This window comes from Acipenser ruthenus, chromosome 20 (genome assembly GCF_902713425.1).
Source record: "Acipenser ruthenus chromosome 20, fAciRut3.2 maternal haplotype, whole genome shotgun sequence".
Taxonomy (NCBI): Eukaryota; Metazoa; Chordata; class Actinopteri; order Acipenseriformes; family Acipenseridae; genus Acipenser; species Acipenser ruthenus.
The window spans coordinates 8,818,160-8,845,372 of record NC_081208.1 but is presented as its reverse complement, the minus strand read 5'-3'; the positions used below and the strand labels follow the sequence as shown (position 1 = coordinate 8,845,372).

The window sequence follows — 27,213 nt, the reverse complement described above, 5'->3', positions numbered from 1 at the left end:
TTATGGTTCAATGTAATTATTTGCTAAATGATTCCCTTCAGATTCCCTCGTAGCAAAAAAAAGATTTGTCCATGTGCTGTACTAAGGCTGTGTTAATACCACTAATTCCATTGAAGTTTATTTTTTAACTAGCAGTAGGTGCTACTGTATATGTGTTTTGTTTTAAGGCTGCCCCTCCTCACTCAGCCAGTCTCAACTCTATGAAACCAACGTTGTAAACGCAGCCATGCGCAACTGTTTTTTCTGTCGAGGTGGTTATTTCACGCCTGTAGTGATGGTACCGCAAAGCAGCACTTCATATTCCTGCCACCAGGTGGCAAAAGAAACACAGAATAAAAAGCTGTTAAAATAACAGCAAGGCCCTTAATACTTTTAGGACAAAAAAACGAAACAAGGGGGCAGGTACAAAACGTATACAGGAAGTCTGGATGTTTACAAATGCTGCCATTCATGTTTATCAAGCAACATTTCTTTTAAAACCATCAGACACATCTTAAACATGGTAATTACCAGAGACATTTAAAATTATTTAATTTAGGAAAAAAAACATTCAACAGCAAAGCATAGACAGTTTAGTTATATTACACTTAACATAAACAACATGCTATAGTCATTCAGTATTTAAGAAAGGAGTACAAATAACATATTTCAAGTATTAAAAAGTTACATATTGTTAGGGTAGAGACTGTAAAGGCTTTTAAATCTAATGCTTCAGTACACTTCCATCTGCCACCATTGAAAATGAATCTGAAATCAGCAACACAATGATTCATTGAATTACGACAGGTTTCCATCTGTGACTGTGACTGAGGTGCTTTGAAATCAATCCAGTTTGTTTCCACTGACAGCAGACTGAAATCAAACCCCAGTTGAGATTGTGGACTGGCAGAACCAGTCTCTCCAACTCACTCCAAAGGGCTGTAATGTATTTTAAGAGAAATATTGGAGGTAGGTGACAAAATAAACTGGTATTTTACAAAAACAGCATACACACACACACACACATACAGTTGTTAATTGTTGTCCTTGGTTGCAGACAGAACTGTTGACTGCAGATGGAACTGGCTGCAGCCCCAGTTTGATACTGGAAGTTGAGTTGTACAGACTGGTTTCATGGTGCATTTGAGTTTGGGTTTGCAGACATGAGTCTTTCTAAACTGTGTTGATACAGGAAGTGACCCAGTGACCATTACAGTGGTAATATTAACTTTTTTGAGACTTTGGTCAGGTACATTCCTGGTTTTGAAATTGGGGAACCTAGTTTGAATCGGTCAAGAGGTACTGGGCCATATTTTCAAGCATTTGCAACAGTAATGTACAACACTGAGAAACAAACAACTTGAGAGACCTCCAGTTCCATGCCTTAGAAGTCTGATACTAGTTCTGTAGTCAGTGGGTGTTTTTCTCTTTTCACAAAACAGGAGTTGATTAAAGACTGGAGTAAAATATGGCCAGCTGTATCAAAATGCTAAAAAGGATTTCAAAATGAACAGCTGTAAGGTTGTCTGAAAAAACATGCAAACGGATACCAAAGCAATCCTTGTTTTTCTACCTTTGTGTAACAAGGTAGATGGAAATATAATGTGTTCCTCTTTGTGGATCTGTCCTCAGTATCACCTGAAGTTAAAACAGTGTAATCTATATGATATCTTTTGTGATTACACTATTGAGATGGAAGATGAGATGGATTATTTGCGGATTTGACAACAACTTGCATACGCAAAACTAAATAATTTCCACTGTTCTCCAAGCCTGTTTTAAATAATTTCTCAGCATAAGAACTTTTAAAGTGCTTGTAGCTAACAAAATAATTCCATAAAGTGTACTTGTTGTGCACCTCCATTAGCTAAATAGGTCCCAAATGTGCTGTTTTGAAAGAAACCCCTTACAGCAAACATGGATTTTAATTTTGAAACATGATATCTAGTACTAAATTAAGTTCTCAGTTTCCATGACTTGCTCTCAGGAAATCTGTTGCACAAGTCATTTCACCTCAGCAGTGTCTTCAGGGTCAAAGCATGTTAGTGGCTGAAAGCATGTCAGTCAATAGGGAAAGCAGCTGGCTGGTTAATGACAAGAATAAAGCTGTTGAAGGACCAAGGAAGTGCAACACTTTCTGAAAGCATGGTTTGGAAACAGAACTTTCTTTAATCTGGCGTAGTACCAGAGATCAGGTTTTAAAATAAACAGGTCATATTTGTGGAATTATTTTGTTATCTATAATCCCTTTTAAGATATTTTATGGCTTGCAATGATGTTCAGTCCTAGTAGAGAAAATTAAGCACAATTCTGGATTATTTCAATGCTTTTGGTTTCCATGGTTATTTTGGACAAAGTTTTGGTTTGAGAATTAAAATTAAATTAAATTTAAAAAATGCAATAAAAGGCCCTGCATTTGCACGCTGCTCTTAGTGAATATCCTGGCACAGAATTATCATAACTATTATTAAAGAGGATAACATTTAAATATTCTCTTTACTAGTCTCTTGGAAATACATCTGAACCTCATTATGAAGATTCTTAGCTTTTTACAAATGAAACCAGTTTAAATAATACATCCTCATTAATACTATATCTAACCATTGCAAAGCTATCTTTCAAAGCTATTTCCATGACACACTGTGTACAAAGTAACACAAACAACCTAAACGTGCTCTGATAATTAGCAGTGTGACTTCAACAGGAATAAGCAACAGAGAGGCAATGGAAGGATGTAGCCCAACATGAACAAGCTGCAATGGGTACAAAAAATAATCTCATTCATTTTCCAGACGAGCCTTTCAGAACCCCCTACATTATATTTCTCAGTAGTTTTATACAGTTAACGTTGTATTCCTCGAACCTGCTTCAGAATTGTACAACGTTACAGCGTGTGTGTGTCCCTGGATTTCAACTGGGGAAGTGTATCCACGTTACAGGGTGTGTGTGTGTGTTCCTTGATTTCGATTCGGGAAGTGTACCCACGTTACAGGGTGTGTGTGTTCCTGGATTTCGATTCGGGAAGTGTACCCACGTTACAGGGTGTGTGTGTTCCTTGATTTCGATTCGGGAAGTGTACCCACGTTACAACTTGTGTGTGTCCCTGGATTTCGACTGGGGAAGTGTACCCACGTTTCAGGGTGTGTGTGTCCTTTGATTTTGATTGGGGAAGTGTACCCATGTTACAGGGTGTGTGTGTTCCTTGATTTTGATTGGGGAAGTGTAACCACGTCACAGGGTGTGTGTGTGTCCCTTGATTTTGATGATGATCACAAGCCTGCTGCTCTGATGGAAGGGTCTCTTAGGCAGCCTAGCTAACACTTAACATTCAGGAGTCTCCTTATTAAAGCCCCTCCATCACCTCCCTGATGCTGTCTTATTTACAGTTAATAATTATTTAACTACACTCGTGAATCCATTGCATATATCTTTCCAGCTGCTGTCCTTCCGTAATGATATATGGACCTGTTATATCGTGAAGATCTGGCATCTGGAAAACAAAATACAAGAGTTTATAAAAAAAAAGAAGATGCATAAATTAGCTTGTATTATATAAGCAACTTTTGTCAACAATTGTTAAAATACAAGTAGCTTAAAATGATTTCTTTATTTGACTTTGTGATGTAGGGGCGTGCATATACTTAGATTTGTGTGTAACTTCTGTGAAGATGTTTTAGGTTGGTAGAATAAATCGTGCTAATTATTCAATACAAAACATACTGTTCCCTGTGTTTCCCTTGTTTACAAAATGTAAGTACTAATCAATAAAAATCTAACAGTGTGAAACCTAACCTTGTATTAAGAATCACCTCTTCTCATTATGTGATACACTTACCTCTAAAAATATAAAGGCAGCAGGTTAGTACAATAGAAGCTAGAAAACAGCCAGTTGATCCAGCCATCGCAAGCCAGCAGGACCAGCCAAATTCATAGTGGATCCCTAAGAAGACGTTCTTTAAAACAAGAGTGGCTCTCTCCACATACACATCCACAGCATACCACACCGAGCCAATCATCCCAGGGATCCCTGAAACAGAGCATGAGACAGACAGCTCATTCAAATCCATTACTCTCAACGTGATTATACTGCACACACCCAGGGATCCCTGAAACAGAGCACAAGACAGACAGCTAATTCAAATCCATTACTCTCAACGTGATTATACTACACACACACAGTATGTAATTAACACAATGTATTCATTATAGAAATTAAATGTGGGGGTCTATTTAATGATCCTAAAAAACTTGTATAAAGGGTCCCCATAGTAAATGCATGGCAAAGTGTAGTAAAGCATGGCAAATCATGGTAAACTATGGTAAATGCACAGTATAACCATGGGTAAAGCACTGGAAAATGGCATTGAAAAAGTACATTGTAACTATGCATAATAACATTGTAATTATGTTTAAGTGCACGTGGATTTACTTAGTAACTACAATGTAAATACACAGTAACTAGAGGCACCTCATGTAAAGTGTTACCATCTCAGGTACTGTAGAAGCAAGTAGAATCAACATGCAGCAACACTGATATTTAAACATGTGGTTGTTTTTTCAACTTTACAACGATGAGTTCTCAGTTCACACAAGTACTGGAATTTTGACCAGAACAGCAGCCGGTTGATTTCTCATACGTGATTTATAATGTTATCATCTATCATTATGCTTCCATTTTCATAGTGTTAGTTGGAAACACTTCTTGTGTTTCCACTGGAATTACATGTGAAGTTGTTACACTGTGGTTACAATGTAAACAGTATTGTAATTGTAGCTAACAATATAGTTCCACATATCTAATCTGTTTTTCACTCATTAGCTACATATGCTATAGCAAATCATATTTTCATCTGCTACTACACTACATTAAAGAAAGTTCTCAGTTTGCTTGCCTTCCTATCCAGGAAGTCTGCTTTACCTTTGTGTCCTCTGGGTCAAAGCATGTTACTTAATTTTAAAGAGCTACTTTATTTCATCTATATTTTTCCTAATATGTAATTCTTGCCTGTTTAATGTTCTGTTATGTGTGTATAATTCTCTACTGTGGAAGTGAGGTGGGTTAGCATATTACTGTTGCGCAGACTTCTCAAATGGGCTTCAGTGCACAGTGCAACACTAATATACCTGCTGGAATAGTTCAAACAATAAAGAACCATACAGTATACACACAACAATATTAAACAGGTACATTACATATTATATTAGGAACATTTAGATGACACATTATTTCCTTTTGATTTACTATTTTTTTTTAAATAGATCTGTAATCCATAACTCCAAGCACAGAATTCCTAAGCCACCATACCTCCTACCCCGAATATGAAGCCCGCCATGTAGCACATCCTCAGTTTAATGTGGGGCTCTTCCTTCAGGAAGCGCACACAGTCCAGACCCAGCATCAAGATGATGAGTGCGAAGCTGGCCAGGATGTCTGCTGTGATCATCAGCGCACGGGTCAGCACAATCTTCACTGTAGAAATGAGAAGAGAAATGAGAAACCCCAGCACCACCAACACTGAGAAGAGAAATGAGAAACCCCAGCACCGCCAACACTGAGAAGAGAAATGAGAAGAGAAATGAGAAACCCCAGCACCGCCAACGCTGAGAAGAGAAATGAGAAACCCCAGCACTGCCAACACTGAGAAGAGAAATGAGAAACCCCAGCACCGCCAACACTGAGAAGAGAAATGAGAAACCCCAGCACCGCCAACACTGAGAAGAGAAATGAGAAACCCCAGCACCGCCAACACTGAGAAGAGAAATGAGAAACCCCAGCACCGCCAACACTGAGAAGAGAAATGAGAAACCCCAGCACCGCCAACACTGAGAAGAGAAATGAGAAACCCCAGCACCGCCAACACTGAGAAGAGAAATGAGAAGAGAAATGAGAAACCCCAGCACAACCAACACTGAGAACAGAAATGAGAAACCCCAGCGCCGCCAACACTGAGAACAGAAATGAGAAGAGAAATGAGAAACCCCAGCACCGCCAACAATGAGAACAGAAATGAGAAACCCCAGCACCGCCAACACTGAGAACAGAAAGGAGAAGAGAAATGAGAAACCCCAGCACCGCCAACAATGAAAACAGAAATGAGAAATCCCAGCACCACCAACACTGAGAAGAGAAATGAGAAATCCCAGCACCACCAACACTGAGAAGAGAAATGAGAAACCCCAGCACCGCCAACACTGAGAAGAGAAATGAGAAACCCCAGCACCGCCAACACTGAGAAGAGAAATGAGAAACCCCAGCACCGCCAACACTGAGAAGAGAAATGAGAAACCCCAGCACCGCCAACACTGAGAAGAGAAATGAGAAGAGAAAGGAGAAACCCCAGCACCGCCAACACTGAGAACAGAAATGAGAAGAGAAATGAGAAACCCCAGCACCACCAACACTGAGAAGAGAAATGAGAAACCCCAGCACCGCCAACACTGAGAAGAGAAATGAGAAGAGAAAGGAGAAACCCCAGCACCGCCAACACTGAGAACAGAAATGAGAAGAGAAATGAGAAACCCCAGCACCGCCAACACTGAGAAGAGAAATGAGAAACCCCAGCACCGCCAACACTGAGAAGAGAAATGAGAAGATAAAGGAGAAACCCCAGCACCGCCAACACTGAGAAGAGAAATAAGAAAAGAAAGGAGAAACCCCAGCGCCGCCAACGCTGAGAAGAGAAAGGAGAAACCCCAGCGCCGCCAACGCTGAGAAGAGAAATGAGAAACCCCAGCGCCGCCAACGCTGAGAAGAGAAATGAGAAACCCCAGCGCCGCCAACGCTGAGAAGAGAAATGAGAAACCCCAGCGCCGCCAACGCTGAGAAGAGAAATGAGAAACCCCAGCGCCGCCAACGCTGAGAAGAGAAATGAGAAACCCCAGCGCCGCCAACGCTGAGAAGAGAAATGAGAAACCCCAGCACCACCAACACTGAGAAGAGAAATGAGAAGAGAAATGAGAAACCCCATGTGACAAGGAATGACAGAGGTTGCGGCTCAGAGACAGTTTAAAAGTTCAAAATAAAGTTTTTAATTCACAAAAATACAAAATAAACAGGCACAAGGGCCAAACAAAAAGGTTTCGAACAGAAAATACACACAAAACAAAACTTACAAATAAAGCTTCCAGGCTGGGCGTTGCCTTCACTGGGTTAGCAAAAACAAAAACACAGCACATACAGAAAAACACAGTTGCTTCCTCTCCTAAAACTCTCTCCCCCAAATGGGAGGCTGAGGCCTCCTTTTATGCCAGGTGGCTGGGTCCTTAATTGGATAATTAATTAACCGATTGCTCCCACCTGACACAATCAACCTGGGCAGGGAGGAGAATTTAACTCCTTCCCTGCCTGTATTTCTAAGGGCAGAGCCCTGCTCTGCCACACACCTCCCTACACGTACAAAGTACGGAGGCCATAATCGGCCAAACTCCCCCCCCCCTTTGAACCCAAGCCCTCCCCCCAAGAGTCCCCTTATGTCCCTTGGGTGGGCTATTTCAACGGGCGGTGGTGGGTCCCGGACCTTCAAAGCCCATGAACGCTGGTAGGGAACCTGGAACGTCTCCCTCTGGTGGTGGAGGCAGGAACGGCGTCCCGTCTCCCTCTGGTGGCGGAGGCAGGAACGACGGCCTGACTCCCTCTGGTGGCGGAGGCAGGAACGGCGGCTCGTCTCTCTCTGCTGGCAGAGGCGGGAACAGCGGCTCGTCTCCCTCTGCTGGCGGAGGCGGGAACGACGGCTCGTCTCCCTCTGCTGGCGGAGGCGGGAACAGCAGCTCTCTCCCCTTGCTGGCGGTGGCGGGAACAGCAGCTCGTCTCCCTCTGCTGGCGGAGGCGGGAACAGCAGCTCGTCTCCCTCTGCTGGCGGAGGCGGGAACAGCAGCTCGTCTCCCTCTGCTGGCGGAGGCGGGAACAACAGCTCGTCTCCCTCTGCTGGCGGAGGCAGGAACAGCAGCTCGACTCCCTCTGCTGGCGGAGGCGGGAACAGCAGTTCGTCTCCCTCTGCTGGCGGACCCTCTGGGACAACAGGTGGAGACGATGGACCCTCAGGAACAACAGGCGGAGACGACGGCCACTCCGGCAACGGCAGTTCCAGCTCCTCCAGCGGCAACGGTTCCAGACACCCTGGCATTGGCGGTGGTGGCTGTGGCCATTCTAGCGGCCTCTGAAGTCAGGCTGGCACCTCCTGCCGTCGCAGTCGGATGCGCCTCCCCTGAGCTCCTCTCAGCAGCATGTGCAAGGGCTGCTGAGGGGCTTCAGCCTTCTCCCCTTCTGGCTCTCAGGTCCGTGGCTCCTCCCCTTCTGGCTCTCGGGTCACTGGCTCCACCCCCTCTGGCTCTCGGGACAGCAGCTCCACCCCCTCTGGCTCTCGGGACGGCAGCTCCATCCTCTCTGGCTCTCGGGACGGCAGCTCCACCTCTTCTGGCTCTCGGGACGGCAGTTGCAGGGGAACCAGCAGGCATGCTCCCTCTGCTGGTGGCGGTGATGGAGGCAAAACCAGCAGGTAGTCTCCCTCTGCTGGTGGAGGTGGGAGCGACACACAGTCCTCCCATTGCGATGGAGGTGGAACAGGCAGGAACTCTCCCTCTGCTGATGGATACCTGGACTGTGGACGTTCGGCCTTCCCCCTCTTGGGCTCTGGACGCACCGACTCCCCCCTCTTGGGCTCTGGACATTCGGGCTCCTCACACTCATGCGCAGGACATTCGGACTCCTCCCACTCCAGATCTGTGTCCTGTAACAGCTCCGGGCAGTGGTGCTCCTCGTGCCCATACTGCATGCACTGGGTGCACCACTCCTCTTCCTCCCATGTCTTCCTTCCTCTCTGCCTCCTTCTCCTTCTCCTCCTCCTCATACTGGGTGGGGCAGATGACCACTGTGTGCCCATATGCCCCACAGCCGGGGCACAACTCTGCCACGAGCCCTTTTAAAAACAGTTGTCATCCACCTCCTCCTGGGCCAGCTGCATTTCTTTTTTTTTTCCCCAAAAAAAACCTCACAAAATTCACACCCCAGCACCGCCATCACTGAGAAAAGAAATGAGAAACCCCAGCACCACCAACACCGAGAACAGAAATGAGAAACCAAAGCACTCCCAACACCAAGAAGAGAAATCAGAAAGCTCAACCCAGGTCCCCAAACACTCCAGGTTACGGTCATTATAATAAATATCAGATAATAGGGTGGTACCAATTTAAAACTGAATTCTCCAAAATCCTGGCAAAGTCGGATGAAAATGTGAAAGTAAAAACACTGATGCATCTTTGCCAGCATCTTTGCCAGCATGGCCTGAGGAGACAGACAGAGCATGTGTTTGTATTGAAATCCACCTCACAGATTGCATAGTGATTTAAATAAAGAGAACAACTGAGTCAGGTCTGGATATTCAGTACAGAACCCATCCTTTCAAACACCTGAAATACAGAAAACCTCCCAGCAGATGGAGCTTATGCACACACTCCTCACAAATGCAGATTTCCACTTAACGCGGCGATCTGATTCAAACATTCAAAATCTTAAAAGGTATAGACAATGTCGACCCAGGAGACTTTTTTTACCTAAAAAAATAAACAAGGACCAGGGGTCATAAATGGAGATTAGATAAAGGGGCATTCAGAACAGAAAATAGGAGGCACTTTTTTACACAGAGAATTGTGAGGGTCTGGAACCAACTCCCCAGTAATGTTGTTGAAGCTGACACCCTGGGATCCTTCAAGAAGCTGCTTGATGAGATTCTGGGATCAATAAGCTACTAACAACCAAACGAGCAAGATGGGCTGAATGACCTCCTCTCGCTTGTAAACTTTCTTATGTTCTTATGTTCTTATAACCTTCTGAAACATGTACCTTTGTGTAATGGCCATTGAAATGGAGTTACTATCATATATCACCTGCCTGATTTGACCCTAAATGACAGTTGTTTACAGTACCAGTGTGCTTCATTTGGAAGAACACCAGACTGCAGTTTAAGGGTGTGCTTTCCAATCACTTTGTACTTAAATGCATGCAGTTTCTCCCAGTCCTGTTCACTCTACTTTATCAAAAAGGAGCCCTATTAGTCTTGCTTGTCTAGATTCTCAAAGGGGTTTTCTCAATAAACCAAGCTGGCAAAATCCTGCTGCTTTATTTATTTAGAGGTTGGAATGGGTGCCAAACTAGGGGTAGAATGACTACTAATCCGAGTCCAATAGTTGAGGTAAAAACAGTCTTATGGGTAGACTAGCTAAATTTTATTGAATCATGTATTTGATAATGTCTGGTATTTGTGAAGTACTGTATTGTAACACTTCCTGGTTATGCACTAGGTTTTAAAACTGCTTGGAACTTATGTTCTAAAATGTTTATTTAAATGTTAATGGGTTGCAACCGCAACTGCACTTTCGTTAGTCTGAAACACTCGCTTCACAATCACCTCACAAGCACCTCACAATCATTTCAGAATCACTTCACAAGCACTTCACAATCACCTCACAATCACTTCACAATCACTTCACAATTAAGTGAGGCTGTGTGGTCCAGTGGTTAAAGAAAAGGGTTTGTAACCAGGAGGTTCCTGGTTCAAATCCCAACTCAGCCACTGACTCATTGTGTGACCCTGAGCAAGTCACTTAACCTCCTTCTGTGCCGTCTTTCGGGTGAGACGTAGTTTTAAGTGACTCTGCAGCTGATGCATAGTTCACAAGCCCTAGTCTCTGTAAGTCGCCTTGGATAAAGGTGTCTGCTAAATGAACAAATAATAATAATAATAATCACTTCACAATCATGTTACCTAGAATGGACTTGGCCGGAGTTTCTCTTTAATATCACTTATCAATGTAAAAGCCTCCCTAACATTTCTTTCCTACTACAGTATTACTTGCTTTCTCTTTGGGAGAATTCCCTTTCACCAGCCCTTCAATTAGTATCTGTCACACTGTGCCATGCTGCTGATGCAGAAAGGGCACTTCAGCCTGTGTAATTATTGAACAGCAGGGACCTGCATTTGTCACTACATTTCCACTTCATTCACCTACACTTTTTTTTCTTTTTTACAAAGAACAAATCATATTTTCAATTTCTAAAAATAAGTTCAGTGACACCTACATTGTTTTATACGCCAATCAATCATAAATCACATCTGAGTTATTATTAAATATGTTTTTTACAATTCTAACTTTTTTTTTTCTGAAATACCAAAAACAGGGTACAGTAGTTCCTCGCTAAACTGGATATGGCTGGAGACAGGCAGGTTCTCCGAAATAAAGAGGTGTCGCGCGCACACATTTATAGTGCTCTGTTTATTTTAAATGCATAAATCATTGTGCTGAAATAACATTGGCTTGGTTAACATGCACTTGAAAATCGACTCTACAGTCATGGCTGTGTGATGTTGTCACGCGAATACACTGTGAAACAGGGTCAATCGCTTTTTCACGATAAAAATAGCTGTAAAAACCCATGTAAACTAGAGCAGGAATCGTGCTTGTGTCTCACAAGGTTTCAGCAGTCAACATCCCATTCTTCTGAATTAATCTCACATAATATCCAGAAGAAATGCCATACAAAACATAGATACTCCCCAAAACACACACACACACACACACACACACACACACACACACTGTACATTTATGGACTACTTCAACACTAGAACCGCCGCGGTTATACTCATACCTACAACTGCCGACGGTATTGAAAGACAAATCGGATACAACTCAAAAGTTTTATTCAAGCACATCATAGCAAACATCTGCACAGCCGAAATGTCGTATTTAAACGAACAATTAAACATAAAAGGGTTTATTTGCTAACTAACCACATATAAAGCACTACTTCAAAAAACGAAAAACTATAATAAAATAAACCTTTCAAAAGAAGCTAGTGTGTAAACAGGTATATGCACATACAAAACTGTAAAAACAAAAGTAGTTTTTAATCTAAAACGAAAGTAACATATGATTTATCCTGCGTGTGTGTCACACACAGCACAGAATCCAGATTGCGCTGCTGCAGCGTAATTCAGAATGTGCGCGACAACACGTGAATTCATTTCTCTTGTTAAATGTTTTTATCTTTATGGCAACGCATGAATCTCTCCTTACAATATTCAGAGTCGTTCTTTTCCTACTTAGTAAGCAGACACGGACATTTAAATATCCCCTCCCCTAAATGACTATGAATTGAGTAATCTGCATTGGCATAGCAACGCATTTCCTGAAAAGTACAACAAACAGGTCGTGAGGAAAACTGTCTTGACTTGTGCATGTAAACGCCGCCATTGTGTTCCCTGTACTCTGAAGATAAGATAAGGGAACTGAATTTATTTAGCCTAGAACAAAAGAAGACTTACAGTAGGCGGGATTTGATTAGATGGGACTTAACGTAGATGGGATTAAACGTAATACTTTTAAGTGCAGCACTGAAACCAGGACCAGAGGAGACACAGTTTGAAATGAAGTGGAGACAGACCCAGGACAGACAGCAGGAGATGCTTCTTCACACAAAGAGTTGCGAGGGGATGGAATGGGATACCTAGTCATCTTGTTGATGCTGAATCATTGAAATCATTCAAGACCCAATTTGACAAGGTTCGGAGATTATTCAGCTGCTAGGAACTGGACAAGCATTAATGGGCCAAATGGCTTCCTCTCGTTTGTAAATTCTTAAAGTTCTTTTAACAGAAAATAATATTTCTGTATACAATTTAATTATTTGAACACATTTCGCTACATTAAAATGTGTTTTTTGTCCAGTGAAATTATACTGTATATGCAATAAAAAACAGAATATTTTAAATGTAAACTTATTCTACCTTAATTATACAACATTTTCAAATAAACAGATTGGTGCTTGTAAATATGCAGTTCATGAAAGGTGCAGAATGTAAGCTACACACACGTATGTAATGATGTAGGGATAGAGAAGAACAAGCTGATCTGGATTAGGAAGTGAAAGCAAGACTCACAAGGATGTTCTGCTAATATCGTGTCATACTGGTCACAAGTCCGGATGCCATCCTGAGTGTTGGTGACACACTCCCACCACAGCCCTCTGCACTTCTGACTGACCTGGAAGCCAAATTAGAGAATGAAAACTTCAATTTCATAAGACTGGCAGCCTCAGAAATGACTTCATTAAGTAAAGGATAATCAGATGTGTCCGTAAAAAAAACTTCATAGAATTAAAATCCTTCATACCAAAAAAAGGGCAATGAGAGGGACAAACAAAAAATAACAGTAAGAGAATAAGAAAGACTGCAAGAGAGCAGGCAGAGACACTTATTAATGTAGCCAGTGCAACTCTTTACAAATGTTAGCTGGAAACTAATCCAAGCCATAGCCTCTGCTGAGCCCAGACCCTAAAGAAGAGGCTCTGAAGAACACTTCAAATAAGTAATAACACAATAGGAACTATTACTGATTTAAAATAAAATTCACTGGGCGTGAGCTGGGGGGGAAAGATAAGGCAGAAGAAGCAGCAAGGAGCAGTTAGTAGGACAGAATGTGGTCACCGACTGGGGCCGACGCTGTCGACATCCCAGGGGCAGAGGACCCGGCAACCGGAAAGGATAGAAAAGAGGTCGTCGACTGGGGCCGACGCTGTCGACATCCCAGGGGCGGAGGACCCGGCAACCTGAAACGGGATAGAAAAGAGGTCGTCGACTGGGGCCGACGCTGTCGACATCCCAGGGGCGGAGGACCCGGCAACCTGAAAACACATATGAGGGTTAGACTTGAAAAGCCACCCCTCGGGAGGAGATGAGAGAGGTACCCAGCATTTGAGGCTTATGTAAGGGGCGCTCGTAAAACCCCTGATTGGCCGAGACATCACGCTGCCTGGGACCTGAAAATAAGGACAGAGCATTGAGGTTAGTATAGGACTCGGCACGAGTGACCACGTCCTGAAGAGAGGCAGAATAGAAGAGAGCCTCGAGTGAGATGAGCGCAGGAGCTGCGACAGGACAGAGTTTGGCCGGGGGTCCGCTCTGACTCACGCGGTGAGAACCCCTGAAGGTAAGGGAGGCGGCTGCCTAGCCCTGAGGTCGGGGAAGTGAGCCTCACTTGCCCCCCAGAGATGACCGATGCGAAGGCATGTAGAAGGTGGAGGAGGGGAGGAGGAGGAAAAAACGAAACACTAGACAGAAAAGGTGCAGGTGATCAGGTCTTAAATAGTAAAATAGAACTAATTAACTGGAGATTAGAAAATTGAAAGATTAGAGATTAGCAGCCCCCCCAGCTTCACGCCCCCCGAACCTCGCAAGCTAACATTTCACTGGGCGTGAGCTGGGGGGGAAAGATAAGGCAGAAGAAGCAGCAAGGAGCAGTTAGTAGGACAGAATGTGGTCACCGACTGGGGCCGACGCTGTCGACATCCCAGGGGCAGAGGACCCGGCAACCGGAAAGGATAGAAAAGAGGTCGTCGACTGGGGCCGACGCTGTCGACATCCCAGGGGCGGAGGACCCGGCAACCTGAAACGGGATAGAAAAGAGGTCGTCGACTGGGGCCGACGCTGTCGACATCCCAGGGGCGGAGGACCCGGCAACCTGAAAACACATATGAGGGTTAGACTTGAAAAGCCACCCCTCGGGAGGAGATGAGAGAGGTACCCAGCATTTGAGGCTTATGTAAGGGGCGCTCGTAAAACCCCTGATTGGCCGAGACATCACGCTGCCTGGGACCTGAAAATAAGGACAGAGCATTGAGGTTAGTATAGGACTCGGCACGAGTGACCACGTCCTGAAGAGAGGCAGAATAGAAGAGAGCCTCGAGTGAGATGAGCGCAGGAGCTGCGACAGGACAGAGTTTGGCCGGGGGTCCGCTCTGACTCACGCGGTGAGAACCCCTGAAGGTAAGGGAGGCGGCTGCCTAGCCCTGAGGTCGGGGAAGTGAGCCTCACTTGCCCCCCAAAGGATGGACCCCCGGCACCTACGAAAATTCCCTCACCGTGAGACAAACAAGACAGAACATGCCAACGCATAACATAAACAAACAAACAAAAGACCAGAAGGACGAACAAAGGGGGATTAGTAAATTTGTTAATGGGATGTGACTGTGTATATCTGACTATGTGTATACCTGCCGCTCAGTGGAGAGGAAAAAACCCCTCGAAGCGAATTTAGGGGAAAACCTCAGGTGGCCCCGGCGAACAGGTAGCCCCCACTCCGGGCATGCTAGCAATTTTAAAATGGGCTGCTGCTATATCGAAGGGAGATGAATGGACGTAATAGTCTACTGCGGAAGAGGACCAGCGGCCCATAGTCTTGATTAGACTGTGATTGATGCTGGCTCTTGCAGCGGAGGTAGCTGCACCTATACGAAATGAATGGGGAGAATACAGCTGAGGAGGGAGGCCTGTTCTAGAAAGGAGGGAGGAGAGCTGGGCTGATTAGGAGATTTTCGTCGCTGCAGGGAAGCTTGAAGCTGAAGAAACTGTGTATTCTGAGCTTCCGAGGAAGCAGAAGAAGGCTGTGAGTGATGTTGGCCCTCGCAGCAGAGGGGGCTGTGCCTACGGAATGATTGGGGGGGGGAGGCCCATTCTGGAGGCAAGGTAGGTTGGAATCCAGTGACGAGTGATCCTAGGAGTGAGAGAAATCAATGAGGGGGTGAAGTAGAGGAGGGAGGCTTGCTCTGGAGGGTGGAAGGAGGGGCGATGAGTGATGATAGGAGCGAGAGGAATCAGAACCGAGGGTCCTGGGGGGGGGGGGTTCTTGCTGGGGAGATACCTTGATGATGAAAAGGGGCAGATAGGGGACTCTACTTGACAGCTGAATGGACTAACCATGTTGAAATTGATCCCTCTTGGGGGTATGACCGAATGGTGAAGTAAATCAGAAGCAGAAGAAACGAGTTCTGAACGTAATAATCTACTGCGGAAGAGGACCAGCGGCCCATGGTCTTGATCAGACTGTGGTTGATGTTGGCTCTCGCAGCGGAGGTAGCTGCACCTATACGAAATGAATGGGGAGAATACAGCTGAGGACGGAGGCCTGCTCTAGAAAGGAGGGTGGAGAGGTTGGCTGATTAGGAGATCTTCGTCGCTGCAGGGAAGCTTGAAGCTGAGGGAACTGTGAAGTCTGAGCTTCTGAGGAAGTCGAAGGCGGCCGAGAAGCAGATGAGATACCTTGACGTTGAAAATAAGGGGCAGATAGGGGAATCTGCTTGACAGCTGAATTAACTGACGGCGCTGAAATGGATCCGTCTGGAGGTACACAACTGAATGATGGCGTAAATTAGAACGGTGAATTCTGAGCTCCTAAGGAGACCGAAGAGGGCTCAGATGCAGATGATCTCCATAGGTAGATCCTTGTATGGGGAGAAGCGGCGTTTCAGAAGAGTAGAATGAGCAAACTGAGAATGGTCATTGATGCGGACAGCGGGAAGGTGAGGCAGAAGGGAAGGCTCTTAAGAATCAGCTGTTAGGCAGATGGTCTCCATGAGGAGATCTTCGTAAGGGGACAAGCAGACTTTCCAAAGAGTAGAGATAAGTGAATGGAGAATGTCTGTTGATATAGGCAGGCTGGAAGGTGCAGCGGGGGGGGGGGGGGGGGGGGGACGACTTTGAAGATTCCGGAAAGAGAGTCAGACAAACTACTGATATGGAGAGAATGGTGGGAAGAAAAAATCCCTAGCTGGACGATGAAAGCCATGATCTGGTTTGATTTGAAGGAATAGGATGAATCGGATTCTGGCACAGAATGTTTAAAACACTGACCAGGCTGTACAATATGAAGCTGTCGAAGGAGGGAGAGAGCTGCAGATACGAAATGCTGAGCAGATTGAAGGAGGTTACTGAGAGGATGATTCAGTCAAATGACAGCTGGTGAATCGGGGGGGGGGGGGGCACGCAGCAGACGGGACCAGTCGACGGAACTTGAACACTAAAAGTGGAGGCCGAAGGGGAGCTGGAACTGACAGTTGAGGTAGCAGCTGGAACCGACGAACGTGTGTAAATCGACTGCTGGGGAAGCTCAGCACGCTTTGTGCTCCATTCACTGGAATGGAGGGCAGAGATGAGATGTTGACTATCCTATATGTCAGTTAATACGGGATCGATCTGCGGTCTGCTACTATCATGTCTGCTTGAAATGGAAAAGGTGAACTCACATTGAGAGACTGGGTTTCACAACTCCAGTTATTCTCCTAGAGTGGAACTCCTTAACTCATAAACAAGACAGATTTCAGTCTCACCGCGTCTCTCACCATGTATTAATGCTGTAATATTTGAGAGGATGTGTGGACATATAAATAGATTGCTGAGAAAGACAAGCACCTCGTATTTTTGATCAGATGGGGATTAGCATTAGCCTTGACTGCGGAATGCTTCCACGATCTGCGTATTGGAGGAAAGGGGAAGCGTTGGAAGATCTGGAGTAGTGCAGGTCCAGATTTAGACTGAACTAAAGCAACTTGCATGCTAGAACAGTGAGTAGATCTGAAAAGGGAGCAGAGATCTGCTGCAGGGAGGAGCAATTAACAGTAGAGGATGGGATCTGCTGGACGGTGCAGAGATCTGAGGAAGTAAACAAAGAAGTGCTGTCAATAATGAGCGGTGGTCTGCTGTAGAGAGAGATCTGCCGAAGCAGTGATCTGTTATTGTGAATGGTGGACTGCCATTGGTAGAGCGTGGTGGTCTGCTGCAGAACACCGATATCTGCTGAAGCAGGGATCTGTAATAGTGGATTGCCATCGGTAGTGTGATGATCTGCTGTAGAGCACAGACATCTGCTGAAAGCGGTGGATATTGGACTGTGAGTTAAACTGATTTAGATGAAGCCAGAGATGGAGAATACATAGAGCTGAGGCTGCTGTAGAACCTAAAAGGATGAAGAATCCGCTGCTCTGAGGCTGTTGAAATAATCTATAGATTTGGTCAGGAGCAGTCCGCCTCAAAGGGGCGGGGGGAGGGGGGTAAGAGTTGAAATTGAAGAATGTCATTTGATATAAATAGACAGGGGATGAGGCAGGAGGGGGAACTCCCGAGAATCCATCCGAGTGAGAACTGCGGGAATAGATAGAAAAGCTGTAGTGTCCGAGCTTTGCAGCGAAACCAAACTGGTTTAATGTATAGAGAGAGAGCTTGTGGTACTATACTGCCATCCAGAGTTTATGATTGGAATTACATCATTGACCTGAGTGAATCAGGGTAGAATCTAAGAAGTTATTACGATTAAAATCCTTGTCTATGTAGAACAACATTTGCTTATTCCTTTAGATTTGAATAATAAATATTCTAGACATGTTTAGGACAGATAGTCATGAATAGAAATAAGTTAACGCAATATTTAGATGTTATGGTTCGGCGCGTTGAATTCGTCTCTGCCAGTTGTGAAAGTGCAGCAACAGGAAGCCGGAAGATTGCAGTGCTGAGGCGCAGAGCACGCAGAGCCTGATGAAGCCGCCTGGTCACCATGACAACTTACCACTCCCCGCAGTCACTCAATAAGGGCGTTGCCGTGGTAACCATAGTCTGTGAGACGCCGGTGGCAAAGTTACAGTACAGTGTAGTTGGAGAATGTTGTGACCAGTCGAGTCACGAGCCGCCACTAGTTAAAATTGAGTTTAGAATGGGCTGGATACGTCTTTAAAATGTTGAACGTAGCTGATGGAGGTCCAGGGCAGGATGTTCTGATGAAACGCTAATTGTGCTGGCTCAGTGGGAGCGAGGGGAGGGGCGTCCGATTACAAGCGAGGAGTAAAGAAGGATTAAGCCGACAAAACTTCGTGGTAGAATTAAATAGAGCTAAGGTAAGGCAATCGCAGACAACGGGAATGAGGATGTCATGTTGAAGGAGCTTGGAAGTTTAACGGAGGACCAGACTTTCTGATAAAGTTGCAGACAAGTTGAGTATTGAAGCTGCGCTTTGGACGGCTATGATGCCGAGGTGGAAACCGGATGGAACAGGAAAGAGTAACGTTGCTCTTGGAGCCGAAAAGAGAAGCTGATTGAAAAGAAAGATCACCTGAGCAGGTAAGAAAATGATTGATAATATCTTGGCAGCGATGTGCAGAGAAACGACCTGCGTGAGCGAGGCAACGAAGTTTAGATATTAGAGGTGAAGCACGAAACGACGGCGTCTGCGCGTTTGCTAAAAAACGAAACACTAGACAGAAAAGGTGCAGGTGATCAGGTCTTAAATAGTAAAATAGAACTAATTAACTGGAGATTAGAAAATTGAAAGATTAGAGATTAGCAGCCCCCCCAGCTTCACGCCCCCCGAACCTCGCAAGCTAACATCGAAAAATATGAGGGTAGCATATTCATCTTGACATAAATTTAACAGTGGTGCACGTCAACAGCCTCAATTCTAATAGTAAGGCAGAACTAAAAGAAACACTCAAGAAGGCACTGGCTGGATGCTGTGTCTACTGGACCTCAGCTTTACCTTAGAATTCTGCATTTCCAAATTATGTTTTATGACAATTGGATGAGTTATCAAGATAGTGGTAAAAATGTGTGTCAAATAAATATATGGGTGCCTCCCTGTCAGCAAGATTGTATAGTAGATAATTAACATTATTTCAAATGAAGTGCAAATATTCACTTCAATATGAGTCAATCCCCCTTTTCAAGAAATTACATTTGCAGAGAAATATAAAGTTTTTGAAAATGCTACTGGTAGACATTGTCTACAGGAGACAGCATGTATTTCCAGTGTCTATCTGACAGTCATCTTAGATTGTGAGTCCCTGACAGCTTGGATAAAGTGCAGCATTTCTGGTCATTTTTCTTTTCTTACATCTGTATGATAAACATTTGTACCAGGTTTCACCCTTGAACAATGATTTGAAATGACGACACATGAAGATCGTTTGAGCTGGTGACTCTATGGTGTGCTGTGTACTGTTTTGTTGAGATGAATACATTATTTAGGTGGAGGAAATGAGCTCCAGATTCCAAAGCATAATAAAGCATTTTGTATCAGTCATTGTTCCTTTGTAACTTGTATTGCTCAGCAGCTGCTTGCAGAACACAAGGCTTCTGTAACTAAGACGTGAATCTCTGTGTGCTGATCCTGTCTGAAATTAAGATATATTATTTATAATAAATGAGACGTGAATCTCTGTCTGCTGATCCTGTCCGGAATTAAGATATATCATTTATAGTAACTGAATCTCTGTGTGCTGATCCTGTCTGAAATTAAGATATATAATTTATAGTATGCTGTCCATTATCAATGACATGCTGTAGCTTTGCCTTGAAAGACAGCCCCTCGAATTACAGCCCATTTTCTTATGCCGTCATTTACAAAGAAATGTGCACTATTAACCATTCTTTGCATTGGAAAGTCATTTTTAAAGAGCAGCTACCTTCAAATGTCGTGTTCTTCTGTCTTTTACTTTCCCCTTGCCATGCTTGCACTCCTGCTGGATGTTTCTTATGGCCTTTTCTCAAATGCTGTTGTTTTTACATTGTATTTTCAGTGGAGTGCAGGCGTTCCTGCTCAGTTCTAAAATGCTGTGGTTTGTACATTGTATCTTCACCAGAGTGCAGGCGCTCCTGCTCAGTTCTAGTTGCCTGCCAGAGATTTGTGTCAGCTGCTCAGTTTTAGTTGCCTGCCAGAGATTTGTGCCAGCCAAATCAGCTAGATCAGCCAAAATGTCTTTATAGAAACAAGAGCCAGCGCCATCTAGTGGTCTGACACTTTATGATGACGTTTCCTTCTGTTTTGTTGTCCTGACGTTGCTGTGCCTTTGACAGAGCTGCCAATTACTAACATAAAGACACTCTGGACAGTTAAACTACGCATAGCACATATCTATGGCAGGCAACCAGAACTGAAGAGTAGCTCCTGAAGTCAAGGTCAAAACACACAGACAGTATCTGTGTCATTGCAATAAGAACCAGTCACAATGACTGCACAAATCATACAAAGGTAAGGGAACAGAAACAATCAAATTTGTACACTCTGTAACTTTAAACAGTTTAAACAGTTTTCAGTAATTAACGAGTGACGCAGTAGCTTTTATCATATTATATGAGTATCACTGAGTCTCTTTCTCTTGCTTAGTAAATGCTATGACCCCCCACTGCTGCACACTATAGTAATCCACCCCTTGTTTTACTACATAAAGTTCTAGTCAATGGCTGGTTTTGTGTGCTTCATCCTCTCACCTCCAAGCTGTCATCTGCGTTGACCATCCAGCAGTCTGTCCATGTGGCCACGATAAGGAACAGCGTGGAGACCAGAGACAGGCAAAACGCCATGAACTGAAGAACCACGATCATTCTCAACTCTGGAGGACTCCAAAAATAAAACACTTCTTACAAATCATTCCAACAACTTCAAAATCACATTCCCTGAGGAGAATGTTGTATCTGCATGCATTGCATAGTAATGAATGTGTAATTGCATTTGAATTTCCAACACTTATTGTCAATACAATTGCATTTAATTAAAATGTTTGCTGTATTTATTTACATATTATTTCGATATAATTTGATTTATGTAATTTTCAAAACACAGTAACATACGTCTGGTTAGAATTCATCTTGGACCACCAACGGAAAGGTAAAGCAGTGCTGATCTGTTCTTGTAAAACTAAATTACAATAACATAATCCAAAATGAACACTTCATCTTGCTATCTGCCTGAGTGCCTGAGTGAAATCCAATCATAGATGGCTGTACATTTTCTGAATTATCATTTGACGGGACTCTATTGACCATCTCATACTGTGAAATATTTGGGAATCACTGTGGATCTAGAACTCAGTTATAAAGGCCTCATTTTATCACTTGAGGAACATTGCCAAATTGAGATCCATTCTGTCTGATAAAGATACTGAGATGTTGGTTCATTCCTTTGTTAATTCTCATCTAGATTATTGTAAAGCTCTGTTTGCTGGCCTTTCTGATTCTAAACTGCGTCAGCTACAGGGCTTAAATTCAGCCACAGCTGTCCGGAGCTGAGCTCCGCTAAATATTTCAACACCTTGACTTCAGCCTCAGGCTGAAGTTTACTAGAAATAATTATTAACATTTATTTTCACGACCAATTATTTGAAAATATTTCCGTACAGTATATGGAGAGCAGCATAACATTTCTTTCCTTGGGTGTTGCTTGTGCTGTGTTTGTGCGTATATCATGCACAACTATAAATGAGTTAACCGCTGTGTAAACTAGACACAATGTCTTTGCTTTGTTTCCGTGATTGAGATAAGTCAGTACTATCGGCAGACCTGAAACAATATATCGGTTTGGTTGCCTGAGAATGTACGAGCTTAACTAGTTTGAAATAATATAATGAATTGAAGTACTTGACTGAATGGGGAGGATTCGTGGCGGTTGGGCTCCGGGAAATATTCCATGAGAATATAAGCCCTGGTCACTTCCAACTGGTTCAAAATCCTGCAGCCAGAGTGCTGCCTCGCACTCTCCATTCACAACACATTACTCCCTGTTAAGTCCATGATTGATTTTAAAATTCTCCTTACTACTTATAAGGCCTTTCATAACTTCATGTCTTCAGGCCTTCATATTTGCAGTAACTGTTGGTACCTTATGCCCCTAGTCGTACCCTGATATCAGTAAATGCTGGCCTCCTGGTAGCTCCTAAAAGTCATCTGAAATCAGGAGGGGCAAGGTGGCCTTTAGTAGTTCTGCTCCCTGCCTTTGGAACTCTATTCCAAATTATATCAGGCATGCTGGCACAATTGAAATGTCTAAATCAATTTTAAAAACATATCTGTTGCGTTAGCTTATTTTTGAGCTGGATTGCTGGGCCTTTCCTTGTTAGTTTTATTGTTTTTATTGTAAAGCGCCCTGGGATGCTTCGCATCAAGAGTGCTATATAAAAGTACATTGTATTGTATTGTATAGATTTAATTGACTTTTTTCATATTTTATATTAGGTCATGATTTTTAAAGATATTTAAATCCCCAAATGGTAAGGGGTTTACATGTAGTAAAATCCAGATAGCATACACCAGTGGTTTAAGATTGGTATGGTTGGCTAACCGTCATGTTTTGGGAGTCAACATTCTGCCAACCAACCAGTCTTGTGTTTGTTGCGGAGCAGTGGCCCAACCAAGGAGAACATACTGTATGCACAAGGCAGATATTACAATCGAACGGGTCGCTAAATCTATATAAAGAAAACAATAACACACATCTTCTGATACTAACATAAAAAAATACACAACAGATACGGAGGCTGTTTTAAAATAGTTTTTTTTTTTTTGTGTTGGCAAACTAACCATGGGCTGACATTAGCCCAACAGTCTCATAAGCAGTTTATAAATTCAAACATATGCATGAGGCCTCTCTCAAGTCTCTCTCAAAGTCTTTCACACCATCCTCAGACTACAAAGAGGGAGTTGAGGTAAGTTGTTTTAGTCTTTATTTTTACACATTTTCATCAAATATATTCAAGGTCCTGGTTTTGATAATCTGTATCCTCATCCCTGTGTAGTTTTTCTTTCTCAGTCAGACTACCAAGAGGCAGTTCAGGTAAGTAGGCTTAATCCGTAGGGTTTTTTTTCCCCCCACACAATATTTCTAAAGGTTTAATTTTCATAAAATGCATTCAAGTTCCAGGTATTAATAATTTATACACTGCCGTAAGAGAATTTTAAAAGCATATTATTGTCATAGTGTGGCTGCTAGTTGTTTTAGTTTTATTAATTTCAAGTATGTCACTGCACTCTAAGTCACAGAAATATATTTATTTGCCACATATGACTATCAATAGCTATAGTTTACAGATTAATGACATGGTTAGCGAGTGGTTCATTTCACTCATAGTCCGGTAACGCTTCCTGCAGCGTAGTACAGTATAATTCCAGAGGTTTACGTGCTTTCATTACAGCTCACTCAGAAACCTGCAGGCTTGATATCATGATAGGCAGGCACGTTGTCTTCAGGGTCAAGGTAGCACTAAATGATCTAATTACGAGTGGACTGAAATTAAAAATAGAAAAGGGACATGCTTATTTGATTTTTGTTGTTTCCCCTGCCTGGCAGATGCAATAAACTGTATCAATCTGAACCGAAACAACGCTAGCAGGAAACTATATTGTTTATCAGAACAGCTTTCCAATAGCAGCATTTATTAACATGAGCAGTAACAATGAGGAACAAATATATTGAGTTTTTTTTTTTATATGGTTTGCAGGTTGGAATCCCTGCTACTCCTAGAAAATGTATGGAAGCAATAATTTCAATATATTAATTCCAGATGAATTTTGTTTTGTCTTTTTTTTCTTCTTCCACATTATTTTGTATTTGTTCATGTGTTTGTTTTATTAGTCACATTTCCAGAACCACATTTATTTTTTAGCAGTCTTTTTAAAATAAATTGATTTCATTCTTCAAAAATTAAATGCTTTTGTCATTAATTTATCTGCACAATTATATGAATAATTACTGTATGGAAAGGTATAATTAGCCACAGCCACGTTATACACTGCAATGTACTGCACTGTAACACAGCTATCTTGTGTGACAGAGCACTTGGTTGTATGAGCTTACAGAAAACACTGACTTGTAACCTAGTACAACAACAACAATGCTCAACCCAAGCAGAGCATGGTCCTGCAGGGTATATTGAAGGAATCGTGCTGACGTCATTTACAGGGTCGTTCATTGGGTACATTTTGCTGTTTAATGTCCATTATTTTATTGATTTGTCTCAGTTACCTACTTACTACATGGCATTATTATTATTATTATTATTATTATTATTATTATTATTATTATTATTATTATTCATTTAGCATATTTAGTTATTTTAGTTATTTTACCGTGCTGGTTCAAATGTCCCAATAAATAGTTTAAATATATATATATATATATATATATATATATATATATATATATATATATATAATGTCTCAGCTAACTAAAAACAAAACTGTATACTTAATCAATTAGACCCAACACAGAGAGCATTACCAAGCATTACGAAAGACAAAAAATATGTATATTAAAAATATAGAAAACCATCTGCCAGGATTGGATAATAATTGGATTCATGGTTGGCCCGTGGTCAATACATGGTTGGTCGATAACGTTGGCCCAACGCTGAAAGCCAAAGCTGGCTCAATCTTCCTTGTTATGCTGCCCAATGCTACTGTGCTATCTGGGAAATGTTAAAACTATTGTAAATGTGTCATATGTTAATATCATATGAATCTGATATGTACAAATTACAAAGGAATGTACAGTGTGATAGTTCACTCTATTTAAGTTACTGGCAATGTGTGCGGTCTATCTGGCTAGCCTTTCATATGACATTTTAAATGTAAAAATGCTGTCTTACACTGGCTCATATTCAAAGCTTAAATCCATTGACTAAATAGAAACAAACCAGTTACTATTCATAAAACTGTTTTTGATTTAGTAAAGTTTTTATGAATGCCAAAACTTCTTTAATTCAAAGCAGACATATGTAAAAAAAAAAAAAAAAAAATTTAATAAATCACGAGTTGCAGCTTTGCGGGACAATAATCTGATATCATTTTAAAAAGAGGTCTCAAAAGCATCATCATTTATATCAAAGTATTATATGGCAGCTTTGTATCAAAGTGTTTTTACGAGCTTTGAAGTATATTGAATACATTCATTTTATTTGACAGATTTGAAATAACTTTCAAAACAGTGTATTCCCTCCAGATAGATTAAACCATTTGTTTTTCAAACGTTATCTTTAGATTCCCTAAAAGAAGTATAAAAAGAGTCCATCACATTTATGTGTCACAGCAACTATTCTTAAAATACTATGAATTTGGCTATTTTGGTTTATTAGCTAGAATGGTTTATAATGACATGCAACACATGAAATATAATACCATACTAAAAGTACAATAATACTTTTAAGTAGTATTGAGAAAAACTTAAAGTTCCAGGTTTTAATCATCTGTACCCTGCCGTAAGGTACAAAGATATTTTTTATAGAGTATTATTGTCATATTGTGGCCGCTAGTATATTTTGTATTTTTTTTTAAAATTTTAACAATTTATTCTTAAAAAAAGCTAGTATCACAAGTAGTTACAGAAATAAAATCTAATGAATATATATATCTTAAATAAAAGCATTGTTATCACCCTGCTGTCTCAAACATCCATCTCAAATACACAGATATCGCAATATCAGATTTAAGACCAAGAACAGTATTAAGCATAAAAATATACAACAATGAAAAAGCAGGAAATAAGTCAGGATTACCTCCACTTTGAGCAAGCAGGACTCATGGCTAGGTACTACATGAAGCTTTGCCAGCAGAGACACTAACTATGTTGACCTCCCCACAGCAAGAGAGCTGTGATACTGCGAGTGTTTCACAAGAAAAAATTGAAATTGACAGCAAGACTGAACTAGATTGATCCAGAAAGGCCTACAAGTCCTGGAGCTGCTCTGAATAATGCAAGGCACAAATGAAATGTCCATTTACACTGCTAAAAATAAATAGCAGCGCTTTTCCGAGACTATTTTTAGGTTTTGCGAGGCAAGTCGGGTGTGCTTTGAATTGATATTATGGGATTCTTTTTGGTCATACCCTCAGTGTTAATGGGTTTAAAATCATGTGGCCGGGGGCCAAACAGCAGCCAGTCTCCACAATGTTCTTATGGTCGTAGCAAGCCATACTGCGGTCATTTTCCTAAACTGATATTAGAGGCATTGTGAATGGTAAGTTAACTAAGAATGATAAGTATGTCTGTGTCTGGCTGGAGTTTTTATGTTTTTGCCTTTTCACAGAATTTAAATATTAACCAAATTTAGTTATAATAGACCCTGCTGCCTCTTTAACATATCAACTGAAGAAGCTAAAGGCCAAATACCCACAAGATTGTATTATTATTATTAGTCATAGTAGTATTATATGGATTGGGTCTTGTATTCATTGTGTTTTTACTGGGTTCAGCAGGCCAATGTATTTGAGACAACACATAACAGACAGAGCTGGAAACTAAATTGGGAAAGTTTAGTACACAATGGCTCGGTAGATACTGTAAAGCATGAAATGTATGCTGGCAAAAGATATCCATGAATTTAGCTTCATATAAAAATCCGAAAAATATACATGCTGCAAAATTAGCATAATTACTCAATGCAGTTGATATGCATTACATGTACAGTTTACATGCGCAAACATGTGTTACTGTAACTATGTAGTTAGTGAGACATACACCAAATGAAGTTGCTGCAGATATTTCCTGTTTTCCAGTATTATTCCAGTATATTGAACAGTCACAGGAACCCTTGTTTCAAAGAGTGCAGACTCGGAAATTTCAGGAAAATATCTTCTGCTCAAAAAATATTCA

The 27,213-nt window shown here is 42.2% G+C and overlaps 1 protein-coding gene across 2 annotated transcripts; it reads right to left on the bottom strand.

Annotated features, from left to right (window-relative positions):
• Positions 1-514: 514 nt before the first annotated feature.
• Positions 515-26,233, bottom strand: LOC117963736 (claudin-16-like). 2 transcript variants are annotated; one of them, XM_058993446.1, is made up of 6 exons: positions 26,117-26,233; positions 21,063-21,192; positions 12,915-13,017; positions 5,285-5,449; positions 3,815-4,006; positions 515-3,469 (listed from the first exon to the last, which is right to left on the bottom strand). In XM_058993446.1, the coding sequence occupies exons 1-6, from the start codon at positions 26,140-26,142 to the stop codon at positions 3,381-3,383; spliced, it is 705 nt and encodes a 234-aa protein (XP_058849429.1). In that variant the 5' UTR covers positions 26,143-26,233; the 3' UTR covers positions 515-3,380. The 2 variants fall into 2 exon arrangements, with proteins under 2 accessions (XP_058849429.1, XP_058849430.1); XM_058993447.1 differs by having other exon boundaries at positions 21,063-21,184; positions 26,117-26,197.
• Positions 26,234-27,213: the final 980 nt, after the last annotated feature.

What these genes read in the sequence shown, in the direction of transcription:
- LOC117963736 (XM_058993446.1), bottom strand. Translation starts at nt 26,142, where the DNA reads ATGAGTCCTGCTTGCTCAAAGTGGAG. An exon ending in GATATTAGCAGAACATCCTT is followed by an intron (nt 5,450 to 12,914) that starts GTGAGTCTTGCT and finishes TCATTTCTACAG; the next exon opens with TGAAGATTGTGCTGACCCGT. An exon ending in CTTCATATTCGGGGTAGGAG is followed by an intron (nt 4,007 to 5,284) that starts GTATGGTGGCTT and finishes GCTCTGTTTCAG; the next exon opens with GGATCCCTGGGATGATTGGC.